Here is a 15249-nt window from a genome sequence, read left to right on the forward strand (position 1 = left end):
ATGTTGCTATTTCAACAATTAATTGTACTTTTTATATTTAATTTAAGGAGCTAATTGTGTTTTTTGTTTTTTTTCTTTTTCAGCAAACTCTCAAGACCATCCTCTGAAGGTCCCACTTTAAGGTAAGAACACACATTGCAACTTTGTGTGGCTTGCTGATGGGCTACAAGTGAGTCTTCACGACCTACAATGTTCAATAGCTCATTGCAATATGAGCATACTCTCTTACTGCTGTCATGCACTGCTCATGCTAGTCTATATCTTTGTAAAAATTAGATTATTTTTTGGAGTGGGTCACTACGTACCTCAAGGAAAAGTTACAACCGGTGTCAGGGTTAAAGTAAGTTAATGGATCTCAGCCCCCTGGTAGCTACAGCACAGAGCAGATAAGCTTAATTTTAGGGAAAGTGTAAAGTGTTAATGCATTACCAAAATAGTAATAAAGTCAAAATGCAAAACTTTAAAAATTCCAACCTCAGTTAGAATAATAGAATAACATTTAATAAACATAATGACAAAAATCCAATAACAGGAACCGGAGCTATGATTTGTTTCAGGTTTAAGAAGAAATAGCGGCAAAAAGCATAAAAAACCAATGATAGTCAATAGTCGCAGTAGACTGGGACCTAGGTGCAATTTAAGGCTGACTGTGATGAAGCGCAGGTTGGTTACACCAACCAGATTTGTCCCAGTAAAAGATTGTATCTTCCAATTTATTATTTTAGGTCCTAATTCACCACAGAAGTGCACTAATGCTCCCCAGGACCTGAAGGGAGGAGCTTAGAAATTCACAGGGTGTCGGGCATAGGCCAGCACTGGGGTACAGTCCAAGTCTAATTGCCACTAGTAAGCAGGATACTTTTCGGAAAAGGCCTCTTGTAGCTTTCATGGCCCTGTACTTACACAGGAGGTCAGCCAACTTACCTTTGGAGTCCGATTCTTTGTTATTGGTACAAGAGAGAGCAGGTCCTGTCCTTCAGAGCTTCTCTCAGGTCACAAACTTCAGTTTTAGTCCTCTTCTGATCTTCCTCAAGTCCAGAAAGTGTTCTGAAGGGGGTGCCTGGAGGTGCCAGATTTATGCGTGGCCCAAGCTAGTGGGTGTGAATAACTCCTTGGCCCACCATAACCAATGGGGTAAATGTTTGCAGGGCCATCCCTACCCACTTTAGGCATTTTGAAGGTGGTGAAAGTCTTTGGCCACACTAAACTTGGCCTCTGAAGGCTGGGGCATGGGGAGTGTGTAATGTTAATCTCAGTGTCCTCCCATATCTAATACTAAAATACAGTTTAAGGCAGCCACTGTACACACAATAAATCCAGAGACAGCAGTCTGGTAGGACATAGGCTTTCAGGATTTGACACTATAATGTCATAAAGAATGCCCACAGCCCCCAAACCACATATTTTGTTAAATTCAGAGGAGACATCTCTGCCCATTAAGGACAGTCTATTGTTTTCTCCTGGAAGGCATTTCACATCCGGTCACTCCTATTCAAGGCTAATTGCTGGCTGGGAGAGGTTGGAGAACCAATGCAAATTAGCATTTAAGATATTCATACAGGGGAAAGGTTTCTTTCTAAATGTTTCATATTTATTAAACATCCGGGGTCACCATTGAGTTGGATTTTAAGTAACTATAAAAATTAGCCGTTTCATTAATTTTCTAGCTGGTCCCAGTCTTTAGATACATTATTAGTATTTAAAATCATGTGCCAAATGATTCTTCATTGGCCAGCCTGACTTAATACAGTGCAAACAGTTTTTGAGTGCTAGTCACTGTAACATAACTTCCAGGTTTTCAGTTCACTTATGTGTGACATTTTCATGTTTTCACTGTGCTTATGTGTGACATTTTGTGGTACTCTCGCATGCAAAATAAAGCAGTCTCATCCATGAAAAAGATACATTCCATTTATTACTGCCTTATGCGAAATATTATTGTGTAGAAATTAACAACACTCCTGACATATGTGTCCAGCATCACTAATCTTACGAATTAGAAATATGAGTGAACATGGATAGTACAAGAAAATAGAGCAGTTGTGAGTGGCCATGATTGCTTGCAAGGAAGACCAATAGAAAGAGCTGCTGTGGAGAAGCTATAATACATAATGCAACTTTAGAAACATGTTCACCTTTAGTGAGGCGAATAAGCAGGAATTTGAGCCTTTACCACAGCCAGCTAACAGCTAATGAACGTTGATGTACGCCCTAAAATGTAAATTCATTTGTCCTTGGCTAAAAACGCTATGACTGAACAAAGGTATCATTTACATAAAACGCAACCTTTTTGGAACCATTTCGTGGGCTTACCATCCAACCGCCTCAAAGACAGGTGCAATATGAAGGAGGGTTCAGAGTAAATGATGTTACCAATACTCAGACAAAAAAAAACACAAATATGCAACTTGTTTCTATTCACTTAAACATTTGGACCTGCAAACAGCCATATATCATATACCTTCTATCAAATTAGCTATTAATTCAGAAAAAGATCTGACTACCAATCATGATGTACAGTAAGCGCTGAAACCTAGCACTCACATGGCCATTACCCAAAATTGGGAAGCCATGCAGAGACCCAAAAACTCGGTGAAACAATTCCCTTCCACAGCTTGACACACAGGTCAAGGCAGGTAGACTACTGCTACACCAGTCCCCAACACATTCAGCGTCTATTTGGCTTCACGTGGCATGGGAAAGATTTGTAGGGGGACAGAATGATGCCTGTCCTGTACAACCTACAGTTGTCACCTATCATAACAGGAATTGTGACACTGGGAGTCATTGAGCTTACTGGCACAGCCTCTCTGATTGCTGGGGTTGGGGTCCAGAGTCTGCAGCAAAGACTCTTTCAAGCTCACAGTCTCAGAAAGACCATGGCTGCAGAGTTCTTCCCCATGTTGGACACCAGTCCCTCTTCCACTTTCCTCTTTTTTTCGGTTTTGGAAGCTGAGTCAGAGCCCTGGACTTTAACTATGGCAACCACTTTGCCTTTACGTTGCAGCAGCTAAATCCTAATGGTCTGAGCCTCTGTATGAATTTCACCACTGTGGGGCTGATGCCAGGCTGCAGCATGATGATGTTGGCTCACAAGTGTCTTAAATTATCAAACTGAGCTAGAACAGAGCAGTTTACTGTACATGAGAATTTGGTTAGGTGCGGGGTTGGGGGAAACACCACCTTCTTTGCGTTAGACTAACCTCTGATGAGTGACTCTTGGCAGGACTGCTGTAAGGATGTGTCAATGTTAAATGTCTACAAGTTCTACTTTTAAATACTGTAGAAAACTGGAATTTTTTTGCAGTTGTTCCTCTCACTTTTTGCCCTCAGCAAAACTACTAGATGCTGGTGCTCAACTCTGACTGTGCACCGAGGCCTGCTAACCAGGCCTCCGTGCCAGTGCTCTTTCCCCTAAAACAAGTTAAAGTCTACTTGTAACCCAATTGGCAGGGACTTTAGCACCCGTATAAGTCCATAGTAAATGGTACCCTTGGTACCTAGGGCATGAGTACTAAAGAGGGTCCCTAAGGGCTGCAGCATGTCTTATGCCACCCTAAGGGACCCACACACAATTAATATGTAGACTGCCATTGCAGACTGCATGTCATGGTGCAAACCATGAGTGCAACCACTCACTGTGTGCCATGCCAAAGTCAGTGCATGTGATGCAGCGCAAAAACCCAGGCAATGGGGAAAACAACCCGTACCGATATCCTCCCTGCGTCGCAGACCCAACGTCACTCTAGCTCATTCACACATGCAGTCATTGGTGGGGCCCATAACACCAACACTCACACGTCTCTTTCATTAGTCTGCACCCACAGGAGGTATGAGTAGTTCAAGCGCTGGACATGTGGGGGGAACACCTTATAACCTATAAGGAGGGAAAAGTTATTTAACAAAATATACATTCACTCCCTTCGCCTACAGATCCTTAATCCTAAACATCAAGGCACTCCTCCCACTTGGTCAATGGACCAATTAGTTGGATTGGTTGATGGTGATTTAGAACCAGCTAAAACACATTTAAGACTTCAGAATCTCTCTAAATGAAACTCACAACTCATAGTTTTCGTTAATCAATAATTGTTTATCTAATATTTCATAATGATTTAAGTTCGCATTTGTCTCGTCAAAGTTTAGGAAGTTTTTATATCAATGTTTTAGGAAAACGCAGAACATCTAATTCATTAGCTCTGCATAATCAAATTTGCAGTCAATCGTCCGAAAGCAGGGCAAAGCTCAAAGTTCTTTGCTCAGCACGCAACAGTCCCAAATACGGCAAAGGACCAGAGGCTTGCAAGCATCTATCATTGCCCGTAGATCTAGGTAAAATTTCGCAGTCATCAGATAATTGGGCAGCATCCGGACCCTCTAGGATTCAGGAAAACGCAACGCGCCAAGCGACGTGTCGTGAGATGACGTGACCTCAAAGTAAGAATGAAGCGAACCCCCCTCTCTATTCTAACACTCCTTTTTATAATAAAATGAAGTAAAGAAGATACAATTTAATATTTTAGCACAGTCGTGATTGGCTGGTTGAGATCGTCCGATGTAAGTTTTAGGTTCTCAGTACAGTTCGAGGGGTGAGGTCACCAGTTAGTCCAAGAGTCAGCTTGTTCCGGTTTATTGTAAGGTTGATTGTTCTCTTGTCTTGGCCGACTTCCCACTTGCCGTCCTTGTTCAGGTACATGGTGAACAAAGGTCGTGACGAAGTTTAGGAGATGCTCCTCGTGGGACAGTGGCCACATCGTCGTGTAGTGTCAGCGGCCATCTTTGATTTAGGCCCAAATGCTAACTTAAGTGAAACAAACACAAAGAAGTAATTAATACATAGATAGAAATAATGAATCTAATGTTAACCTCTTACTAATCCCTCTACGTGCTTGTATTTATCTAGCATATAGCAACATTTAAAGCCATTATATTCACCTTTTCGGTCCTCCTCTTGGGGCAACATTACAAAAGCAACATATATCATGCCGTATTCTATTACCACATATACTACTGTTAATATGCGTACAGATTTTAATTATAAAGGTTATTTAGCCATGCAAAATGAAAATCCCACGTGTAATTCAAATATTAATAATGTTGATTAATATACATGCAAACTCGTTTAATAATATTATTATTAATTGATTATGTAATTAGTATTTTCATGCAAAATAGAGGAGGTATACAACATTTTGTACTACCCGATCCATCACATGTAAAATATATGTAAGTCACCCTTACAGAAGGTCTTGTAGACCTAAGGCAGGGGGCATTATATTACATGTGAGAGCATATCAACATGAGCAGATATGCCCCTGTGCTGTCTAGTTCAATTACTAGATGGTACAAGTGAACAGGAAAGCCATCTTAATCATAATCATAATATGTTTGGAATCATAAACCTGTCTTAATAAATCTGTACCGCTACGAGTACAATACGTGTTAATGCATGCACCCTGAGGGCAAGTTAAAGGTGCCCCCTGAAAAACCTACTACTATCTAGTGTGCTGACTGACTAGTATCATCCAGCCTGCCACCACGGGCATGTTTCTGATCCTGCAGGAGGAAGCCCATGCTCTCTGAGGCAAGAAGCAACGCCTGCTCCGAAGGAAGGTGTTCACAGCTCCTCCAGCAGGATGGATCGTGATTTAGAATATCAAGGCCAGTGGCTTCAAATCCCCTGCTGCCTTTGATATGCGACCCGGCTTTCCTCAGAGCTGGGAGATGCCAACCCCTGCCCTGAGGCCCATTTGGCAGCAGGACAGGCAGAAAATTAATCTGCATCCCAGGGACTTACAGACAGCTCTTGCGTAGCTTGGTGGATGAACAGCCTTGAATAAATTGAGCTCTGATCTCATCTGCTGCATTGGGCGGTGTGCACGTGCTCGCCAACTGTCTTAAACTTGCATAAAACGTATCAACTGACTCCTCCGGTAGCTGCCGAGCTTGATGCAGCAGGAATCGCTCATATTCGGGGTTTGCTAGAGGTTCAGAATGGGTTGTAAGCGTGGTATAAGTGTGCGGTGGCCGCGCCTCAACCACTGACTTCCCCAACTTGTGAATTGCCGGCCCCCCTAAGTGTAACAAAGCAAAAGACACACAATTGATGGACGAAATGCAGAACAAATCAAAACATTCACCCCCAGTCAAGAGATCTGGGTTAAATCCATCATTCTTTTGCTCACCATGCCACCCTAGTTTAGACCTGTCCAATATGTAAATCAGTCTTGACCCTGTGCCTCATGGGAACAATCCAGCCCGAACTGCCAAGCCAGGTCCTCCCTGGACCAGAAACAAGCATCCTAGGACCGGTTTCTGGGTTTCACCCCTCTTCAGCCAGGATAGCTTGATTCCAGTGGCACAGTGAGCCCAGGACCCACGTCTGGACATACCTGGCGCACTTAGGGCGAGAAAGCAAAAGACACTAGCTGTGCCACTGGAATCAAGCTATCCTGGCTGAAGAGGGGTGAAACCGGTCCTAGGATGCTTGTTTCCGGTCCAGGGAGGACCTGGCTTGGCAGTTCAGGCTGGACTGTTCCAATGAGGCACAGGGTCAAGATTGATTTGCATATGGCCAGGTCTAAACTTGGGTGACATTGTGAGCTAAAGAATGATGGATTTAACCCAGATCTCTTGACTGGGGGTGAATGTTTTGGAGGTCAGTGCAGGAGTTGTCAGGGTCCCCTTGAAGTCACAGGTGTTGCAGATCGAACTCCGTGAGGTTGTGTTGAATGAAAATGTTTGTGCTGTGTTGATTGCGTATTGTTCTAGGTAGGACATGCCCTGGTGTGTGTGGCCTGCCTTGATATTGAATTTCAGCCAATTTTGTTTTTCACTATTGCAAGGCTACCTGTCCCCATAGGCCAGAATGGGCAGTTTGATTATAACATCTTATAATCCTAACTGACCCAGGGAACATAGTAGAAAAACGAATTTAGTATGCCTGAACTCAGAATGATAAAATACATCTTTTAGTGAAGTTGGTTTTAAAATTCTGTGTTTGGAAATACCACTTCTAGAAAGTAGGTATTTTCTTGACTAACCATCCAGCCTGCCTCTGCTAGGTTGTGTATTACATGTCTGGTTTGTGAGTGACAGGGGCTGGGTGGCTCCAGGAGGCAGGGTGAGTCAGCACTAGGCTGAATAGACCTATCTGCATTGGGAGTGGTGGGAGGAGTAGAACTTGGGCCTGAATAGGGCTGTGCCTGCCTTCCACAATGCTGGCTCCACCTCCTGTGGTGCGTCTGATGACCCTGGCCCACACTGACAAAGGAAGAATTTGTGCACTGGCAGAATGCACCCAGAACTGGTTTGGACTAGGTACATACACTCTCTGCCTTCAGAGACAAAGGATTTGTGTCTATAAAAAGGGGGACCCAGACCCCAGAACTTTAGATCAGTCCTGGACATCAAGACAGACCTTTTGCCGAGGAGAAGAGCCAGAGAATCTGCAGCAGTTTGTGACTTCCCCTGTGCCAGTGTGTTGCTTTCTGCAGTGGTTTCTTTAATGCCAAGGAAAGGAGAAAGACTTTTATTTGCATTTTTCATCATCTTGAAGAAGAATCTCCAAGGGCTTGAACTAGGCTTGCCTCCTACTGAAGTCTTAGGGATACAAGACTTCACCACCAGCTCCCCCCTGAATTTCCTTGCTGGGAATTCTATCTGCAGAAGCCTGCGTGTTGTTGGGAGCTGGAAGCGCGACTCAACGAGAAGAAGCGTGTCACATCCGCAGCTGTTGCCTTCGCATCATCGAAGAAGCATGTTGCCACCGCAAGGGTCGCCGTCGCATCACCGGAGAAGCGTGTCTCCGTCGCAGCTGTTGATCGTCGCATCCCCGCAGAAGCGTGTCACCACTGCAAGGGTTGCTGTCGCATCACCGGAAAAGCGTGTCGCAGGGCCTGTCACGGCACCAAAGTTAGTCGCCGCACGGTCACCGGGCATCGTGCATCGTTTTCATGTTTTCGCATCGCATCAAGGGCGCCTTGTTCTCGCATCGCACTGGATCGTCGCATCGCATCAAGGCGCCATCTTGTCGCATCGCAACCGGGTGCACCACGAGATCGTATCACCTCCTCTCCGATAAGCAACAGATGCATCGACTACTTTGCGCAAGCACTGAGGAAAAGAGGCGTCGCCTCCCCTGAAGCAAGGAACCGACGCATCGTTCTCCCTGCAAACCTTTTATTTATCTTGCGTGATGCATCCAAAGATACTTTGTGAGAAACATGTTGCGTTTACCATCTAAAGTGAACTGAGTTATTTCTACCATCTGAAAGTCATTTTCTTAATACTGTATTGTGGATTTTTGTCATTTGGGTCTTGTGTTAAGTCTATATAAAAAAATACTTATTTTTCTAAAACCTGTGTTGTGTCCATCTGTAGTGTTTTTACTATATTACTGTATGTGTTCACTGCCTCTGAGATAAGCCTTCCTGCTCATGCCAAGCTACCACAGGGTTGAGCAGGGGTTATTTTAGGAGTGTAGCCCCCTTATTCTGACTAGAAGCAAGGGTCCCTATTTGGATAAAGGTGCAAGCCAGTGCCAACTAGAGCCCCCAGTTCTAACACTGCACCATTTTATGTTTGGCCACCATTTTGAACCATAATCGAAACCAATCTTTCCCTTTCTGAAAAAACTGCTTTTTGCAATTCTCGTTTCTCTAAGGTTGGGCCCTGCTTTTTCTCTACTAATACACTGTTCTTACGTATACGTTCCCCACTAGATAGAGGCCTTCTCCCACTAGTCTAGCAGTGGGCACGGACGGAGCGACCTTTAGTAGTAGATAGTGTGTGCATGGCCTCAGGATTGAAACTTATCTTTCTGTACTTCTTTGTGTAGCTGTGTTAGACCCGGAAGGTCCCAGGGACCACCGACTCCGACGCGGTAGCAAGGCATTCCGCAAGCTATGTGTGAAGTAGTTGTGCAGCACACACTCACACTGACCCAGTAAAGCACACACAATAAGTAGACACCACTCCAATTTCATTTACCAAAAACAAGTATCTTCATCTATATCCTGTCAGGATCAGAACGGCAAAGTCCGCACTGTGTGCAAGATGAACGGTTTCTACCACATCAGGTTAAAACAGGCAACACTTCTTATGCACTTGGTCAATAAAGGTCACATCCCTGATGCACATATCCACTACAGGTAACATTTCTTACGTACAGTGTCAATATAGGAAACATTTCTTATGCCCCTGTTTAATGAAGACAACCTTTCTTATGCAGGTGTGGTAGCCTCATCTACAACCTCTCTTCTGCGGCATGAATTCCCTATAAGTACCCAGCACCCGTCACATATTAACTACAGGCAGCCAGGCTCACTGGGATGGGTACACAGGAATTGAGGCCCAGTCTAATATGCCACGCGGGTAGCAGTTCCAGTTCAGGTTCACATTTGCAATAGCTAACAATCTCCAGGCAGAGGCTCGTGGCAGGTCCCCGAGGACACAGCGGCAGGCAAAATGGATGGAGCGTAGACCGGGGCGTAGACCTCAATTTCCCCTCGCACTCACCGGTTTAGTTAAGGAGGGCTCCCACACTCAGTGAAGCCCTCCGACGAAGATCTGGACAGGCGCCAGGCCTCCGTAGGGTTGGGGACCCGGGAGCCAATCCCTGCGTGGCTTCCAGGGGGCACGGACGATTATGCGGCCGGCTCCCCGGTTGCCGGGCAACGCTCACTTGCGCGCTCTCGGCCCAGCGCGGCCTTCACTGAAGCTGCGGCAGCCCTCCCTCGTCCTCGGGGGCCGCGGCAGCATCCCGTGTCACAGGGCTTCTTCCCTCCTTGGTTCCTGGGCTGCAGCGGTGATCTCAGCCCTAGCGTCCTTACACACCACGGCGCCTGGGCTGCAACGATGGTTCCGGAATACAGCGCTCCTTCAGGGCGAAGCGCTCACATACAGGTACCCGGGCAGCGGCGGTGATCTTGGGCAGACAGCGCTCTTTGACCCAGTGCGGAGGGGGCACAGCGTTAGTGCGCTAGGTGTGACACTAGTCATTATGGCAGCACAATCAGGTTCTGGACACACAGCAGCGCTGCAGCACGGCGCTCACAGAAAATGGCAAGTTCTTGAACGACAGCGCTTAGTGGTCACAGCGCTTGCAGGAAGTGGCAGATTCTGGCAATATAGCGCTCGGTTGTCACAGCGCTTTACCTTGTGGTTCCCCAGCAGCAGCAGCGCTCGCAGGTTCCTCAGCACTCAGGGATCACAGCGTTAGTTGGGGAGATTCAGGTGTTAGGGGCACAGCGCTTCTTCCCTCAGCGCTGGCAGTAGATGGCAGGCCTTGGTTGCAGGAGTTGGTAGTAGTGGAAAGAAGGATGGTAGTCTCGGGCAGGTACACTGGAGTTGGCACCCCAGGTTACCCTCACACTGGGCAAGGTCAGCAGACTGGCAGGATCACTCAGCTATCTTGAGGACAGCAGGGCCTAAGCTCAGTCAGCCTCAGTAGTGTAGCTTCCCCCTAGCTCAGCAGCCTATACTTCGGCGGAGGGTCCCCAGGTACAGTAGTGCACCAACTGCCAGTCAGGTTTCCCTCCTTTCCCTTTATACCCCTAGGGCAGGTGACCCTACAAAAAGGTGGCAAGTTCTGGTGCCGGCCTGGGGGGTGGGAAGATTCTAGAAGGCTCTGGGGACTCTGTGGTGGCTTCTCTGGTGACAAGAGGCGGGACGCTCAGGGTTACAGTAGCATTATGTCCCAGCGTGATCCCAACTACTAGCGCGCAGAAGGACAGTGGCCACTCCTCAGTAGCAGGGGCCTATGGCAATCATAATAATAATAATCCACATTTGTAAAGTGCAAACAATCACCCGTATGGGTCTCTCGGCGCTGGGGGCTGTCGGGAAGATTAAGCAAGCTATTGCCCAGAGTCACATGGTGCTGGGCTAATCTGCTGGGCTAATCTGCCACCGGGGATCAAACCGTGATCCCTAGATTCCAGAGTCAGTCTCCCTGGCCGCGGCACCACACCTCTTCCTCTAACCATATGGTTAGGAGAGAGTACCTGCACCTCAGTATTGTTCAACAGCAGTAAGTTGCCCAGAGTACTATGTCCAACAAAAAAATGGTGGTAAGACCACCCTAGGGCTGACAGGTCTAACACGCGCCCCCCCAGCCGAAAGTGGGGAGAGCTACCCAAGCTCTAGGGAGTTCTCATCACTAAGGCGGAAGAACCAAGAGAGACCGTCAGCATTGGTGTGCTCTACTCCGGGTCGGTGTTCCACCCTAAAGTCCATACCCTGGAGGGAAATGGACCACCTCAACAATTTCGTGTTTTCGCCCCTCATCAGCATGAGCCATCGAAGGGGCTGGTGGTCGGTCTGAATCAGGAAGTGAGTGCCAAAGAGATATGGCTTCAGCTTCTTCAAGGCCCAAACCACGGCAAAAGCTTCCCGTTCGATGGTACTCCACCGCTGTTCCCGGGGGAGTAGCCTCCTAGATTTGAAGGCCACAGTTTGATCTAGGCCCTCCTCGTTAAGTGTCAGAGTACTGCCCCAATGCGATGCTCAGAGGCGTCCGTTTGAACGATAAATTCTTTGGTGAAGTCTGGAACCCTAAGCACCGGAGCAGTGCACACAGCCCGTTTGAGGGTGTCGAAGGCTTTTTGGCAAGTGTCTGTCCAAATTACTTTCCGGGGTTGCTTCTTAGATGTGAGTTCGATCAGGGGGGCCACGATGGTGCCATAGCCCTTGACAAACCGGCGGTAATAACATGTGAGGCCCAGGAAAGCCCTGACTTCCGTATGGGTTTTGGGGGGCTCCCAGGCCAGGATGGTCTCAATTTTGGCCTGGAGGGGCTGCACCTTACCCCCGCCCAGCAGGTGCCCCAGGTAGACGACCGATCCCTGTCCAATCTGGCATTTGCTGGCCTTGATGGTTAGGCCAGCCCGCTGCAGGGCCTGCAGCACCTCTGGAGATGTTCCAGATGGTCCTCCCAGCTGCTGCTGAAGACAGCTATGTCATCCAGGTAGGCAGCTGAGAAGGCCTCTAGGCCATAAAGTACCTGGTTTACCAACCGCTGGAAGGTGGCTGGAGCATTTTTCAACCCAAAGGGCATCACTCAAAATTGGAAGTGGCCCTCTGGGGTGGAGAACGCAGTCTTGTCATTGAGCTCCGTCTGCCATGGTGATCTGCCAGTATCCGGACGTAAGATCAAAAGTGCTCAAGTATCGGGCTGCCCCTAGCCGGTCAATGAGCTCATCCGCCCTAGGGATCGGGTGAGTATCCGTCTTGGTCACGGAGTTGAGGCCTTGATACTCCACACAGAACCGAAGTTCAGATGTGGTGCCCGGTGGGGCCGCTTTCGGTACCAATACCACCGGCCTAGCCCAGGGGCTGCTGGACGGCTCGATCACACCCAGCTCCAGCATCTTGGTGACTTCGCGCTGGATGCTGGTCTTCACCGTGTCTGACAGCCGATACGACTTGGTCTTGACAAGGGGGCTGTCTCCTGTGTCCACGTCATGGGTACACAGGTGGGTGATCCTGGGAGTGAGAGAAAACAAGGAGGCGAACTGCTCCAATACCTGGCGGCAGGGACGGTGAGACTACCACTTCCTCCACCGATCCATCTTTCTCTTGGGCCGCCAGAAGGTCTGGAAGAGGCTCGTTCTCTTCCTCCTCGCTCCCATCAGTGACCATCAGGAGGGTAAGTTCCGATCTCTCGTGGTGCGGCTTAAGGCGGTTGACGTGCAACACTCGGGGTTGCCGTGGGGTCTTAAGATCCACCATGTACGTGGCTGGGCCCTTCTTCTCCAGTATCTCGTATAGGCCAGTCCACCGGTCCTGGAGGGCGCTAAGCTCTCCGGGCTCCATGACCCACACAGTCTCTGTCCAGCTTCTAGTTCCACTGGATGGGCACTCCGGTCGTACCACTTCTTCATGACTGCTTGACTGGCCTCCAGGTTGTCGGATGCCTCCTTCCACAACTTGGCCATCTGGCTGCGGAATGTCAGCATGTAGCTCACCACGTCCCGGGGAAGCCTCCTAGGAGTCTTCTCCCACCCCTCCTTCACGAGACTGAGGGGTCCCCTAACAGGGTGTCCGTACAGAAGCTCGAAGGGGCTATAGCCTACCCCCCTCTGCGGCACCTCCCTGTAGGAGAACAACAGAAAGGGCAAGAGGAGGTCCCACTTCAGTGTCTTATTGAAACGCTCCACGAGCCCGTTGGTCTGGGGGTGGTAAGGAATGGAGAACTTATAAGTCACCCCACACTCCTTCCACATGGCCTGCATGTAGGCAGACATGAAGTTGGTGCCCCTGTCCGACACCACAGCCATGGGGAAACCCACCCGGGTACAAATCCCCATCAGGGCCCGCGCCACCGCAGGTGCAGTAATGGTCCTCAGAGGGATGGCCTCTGGGTACCGGGTTCTGGTCCACCAGGACTAGGATGAACGTTGTCCAGAGGTGGTTGGCGGATCCAGAGGCCCGACAATGTCGATGCCTACACGCTCGAAAGGGGTTCCGATGACCGGTAGTGGTTCCAGGAGGACCTTCAACTTGGTCCCGGTCTTCCCACTCACCTGGCAAGTCATGCAAGACTTGCAGAAGGTGTCTGAGGTGATCCTCATCCTGGGCCAATAAAAGTGTGGGACCAAACATTTTATTTTGTCCCAGGTGTCCTGCCAGGGGGATCTCGTGCGCTAACTCCAGTAGGAAGGCTCGGTAGCATTGGGGGACCACTAAGGCCCTTAAGGACCCATGCACCGGAGCCTTAGGCTCACTGTAAAGCAGGCCATCCTGCCAGTAGATATGGTAGTTTCCAGCAGCATTTCCGGATGCTTGGGCTTCGGCCTGTCGCCGCATGCCCTCAAGGGTGTGGCACTCCCTCTGCACCTGAAAGAATTCCTCCCGGGTAGGCCCTCCTTCCACCTACCACTCTGCAGGGGTTGGCAAGTCCCCCACGGGACCAACGACATCCTCCGTGGACTCCGGTGCCACCGCAGCGGGGGCCCCATCCATCTCACGGGGTGCATCTTCCAAGCAGGGCCGGACTGGGAACTGAAAGCAGCCCTGGCAAATTTCTGCAGACCAGCCCCCATCCAGCGCGTAGCGAGCGAGCGCAGTGAGCATGCCCAAATGCTACTACGGGGATTTGGGGGGGTTCTCCCACCAAGAAAATTTGGGAAAACGAAAGACCAAAATCGTGAATTTTACAGCACATTTTTCATGATATATTCAATTGTATCAACTTTTAAAGCACAGTAAATAGTAGATGATGAGCTTAAAGAGACCAGCCCCCCACATGGTGTGTAGCGAGTAAGCACAGTGAGCAACCACTACTAGGGGGAGTTTGGGGGGTTGAACTTGTCCCCCCCCCAAGAAAATTTGAGAGACAGAAAGGCCAAAACAAAGCATTTTTCAACAAATTTTTCATTACATATTAGATTGTATTAACTTTTAAAGCATAGTAAATTGTCACTCATGTTATCACACATTAAGCACTGACATGTGATGTCACACAGGAGCACACAGGCCACTGACTGAGGCCAGAATACTGTGGAAATGTCAAACCCAAGCACCTAGGCATTGACCCAGGCCTGGTCACACCACCAGGCCAGTAAGCATGCAAATGTCACACATAAGCACCCAGGCCAGTAAGCATGGAAATGTCACACATGAGCCTCCAGCTCCAGCTCACTGAGGCCAGAAACTATGGAAATAGCACACATAATTAAGCACCCAGGCCAGAAAGCATGGAAACGTCACACATAAGCACCCAGGCTGACAGAAGGCACGGAAATGTCTCAAATGGAACCCTGGCCAGAAAGCATGAAAAATCAACTCCAAGGCCCTGGCCTTAACACGACACATCTTTAAATAGCCTACTTAAGTGGGTGGCACAAAAAGTATTGCAGGCCCACTAGCAGCATTTAATGTACAGTCCCTGGGTACATGTAGAACCACATTTCTAGGGACTTACAAGTAAATTAAAATTGCCAATTCGGTGTAAGCCAATTTTACCATGTTTGAAAGGAAAGAGCGCAAGCGCACTGAGCCCTAAGAGCCAACAAAAATGGCCTTTTTGATGTAATAAAGCAGATGAAACCGGATTTTAATTTGGAGGAATCTGAGGCCAACAGGGACTTATCTCACCTTGTCTCAGCAGTCACCACCTCCTAAAATGGCCCTGAAACTGCTGCTGCATTATTTATCCAGCACTGAGATTTTTTTCCCCACGGAGCGAGGAGACAGTGAGAAGGAGCAGATGCAGCAGTACAGCTCACTAGTGAGTAAGTCATAGCT

General features: G+C 48.3%; 1 protein-coding gene across 2 annotated transcripts in view; it reads left to right on the forward strand.

Annotated features, from left to right (window-relative positions):
• Positions 1–15249, forward strand: part of LOC146856657 (lactoperoxidase-like) — a 1363087-nt gene that overhangs the window by 277989 nt on the left and 1069849 nt on the right. For both annotated transcript variants that reach the window (XM_085654837.1, XM_085654836.1), the window contains exon 4: positions 84–122. In XM_085654837.1, coding sequence (XP_085510963.1) covers positions 84–122 — 39 coding nt within the window. The remainder of the gene's footprint in view (positions 1–83; positions 123–15249) is intronic.

The sequence above is a fragment of the Triturus cristatus genome, chromosome 4_1 (assembly GCF_964204655.1).
Source record: "Triturus cristatus chromosome 4_1, aTriCri1.1, whole genome shotgun sequence".
Lineage (NCBI taxonomy): Eukaryota > Metazoa > Chordata > Amphibia > Caudata > Salamandridae > Triturus > Triturus cristatus.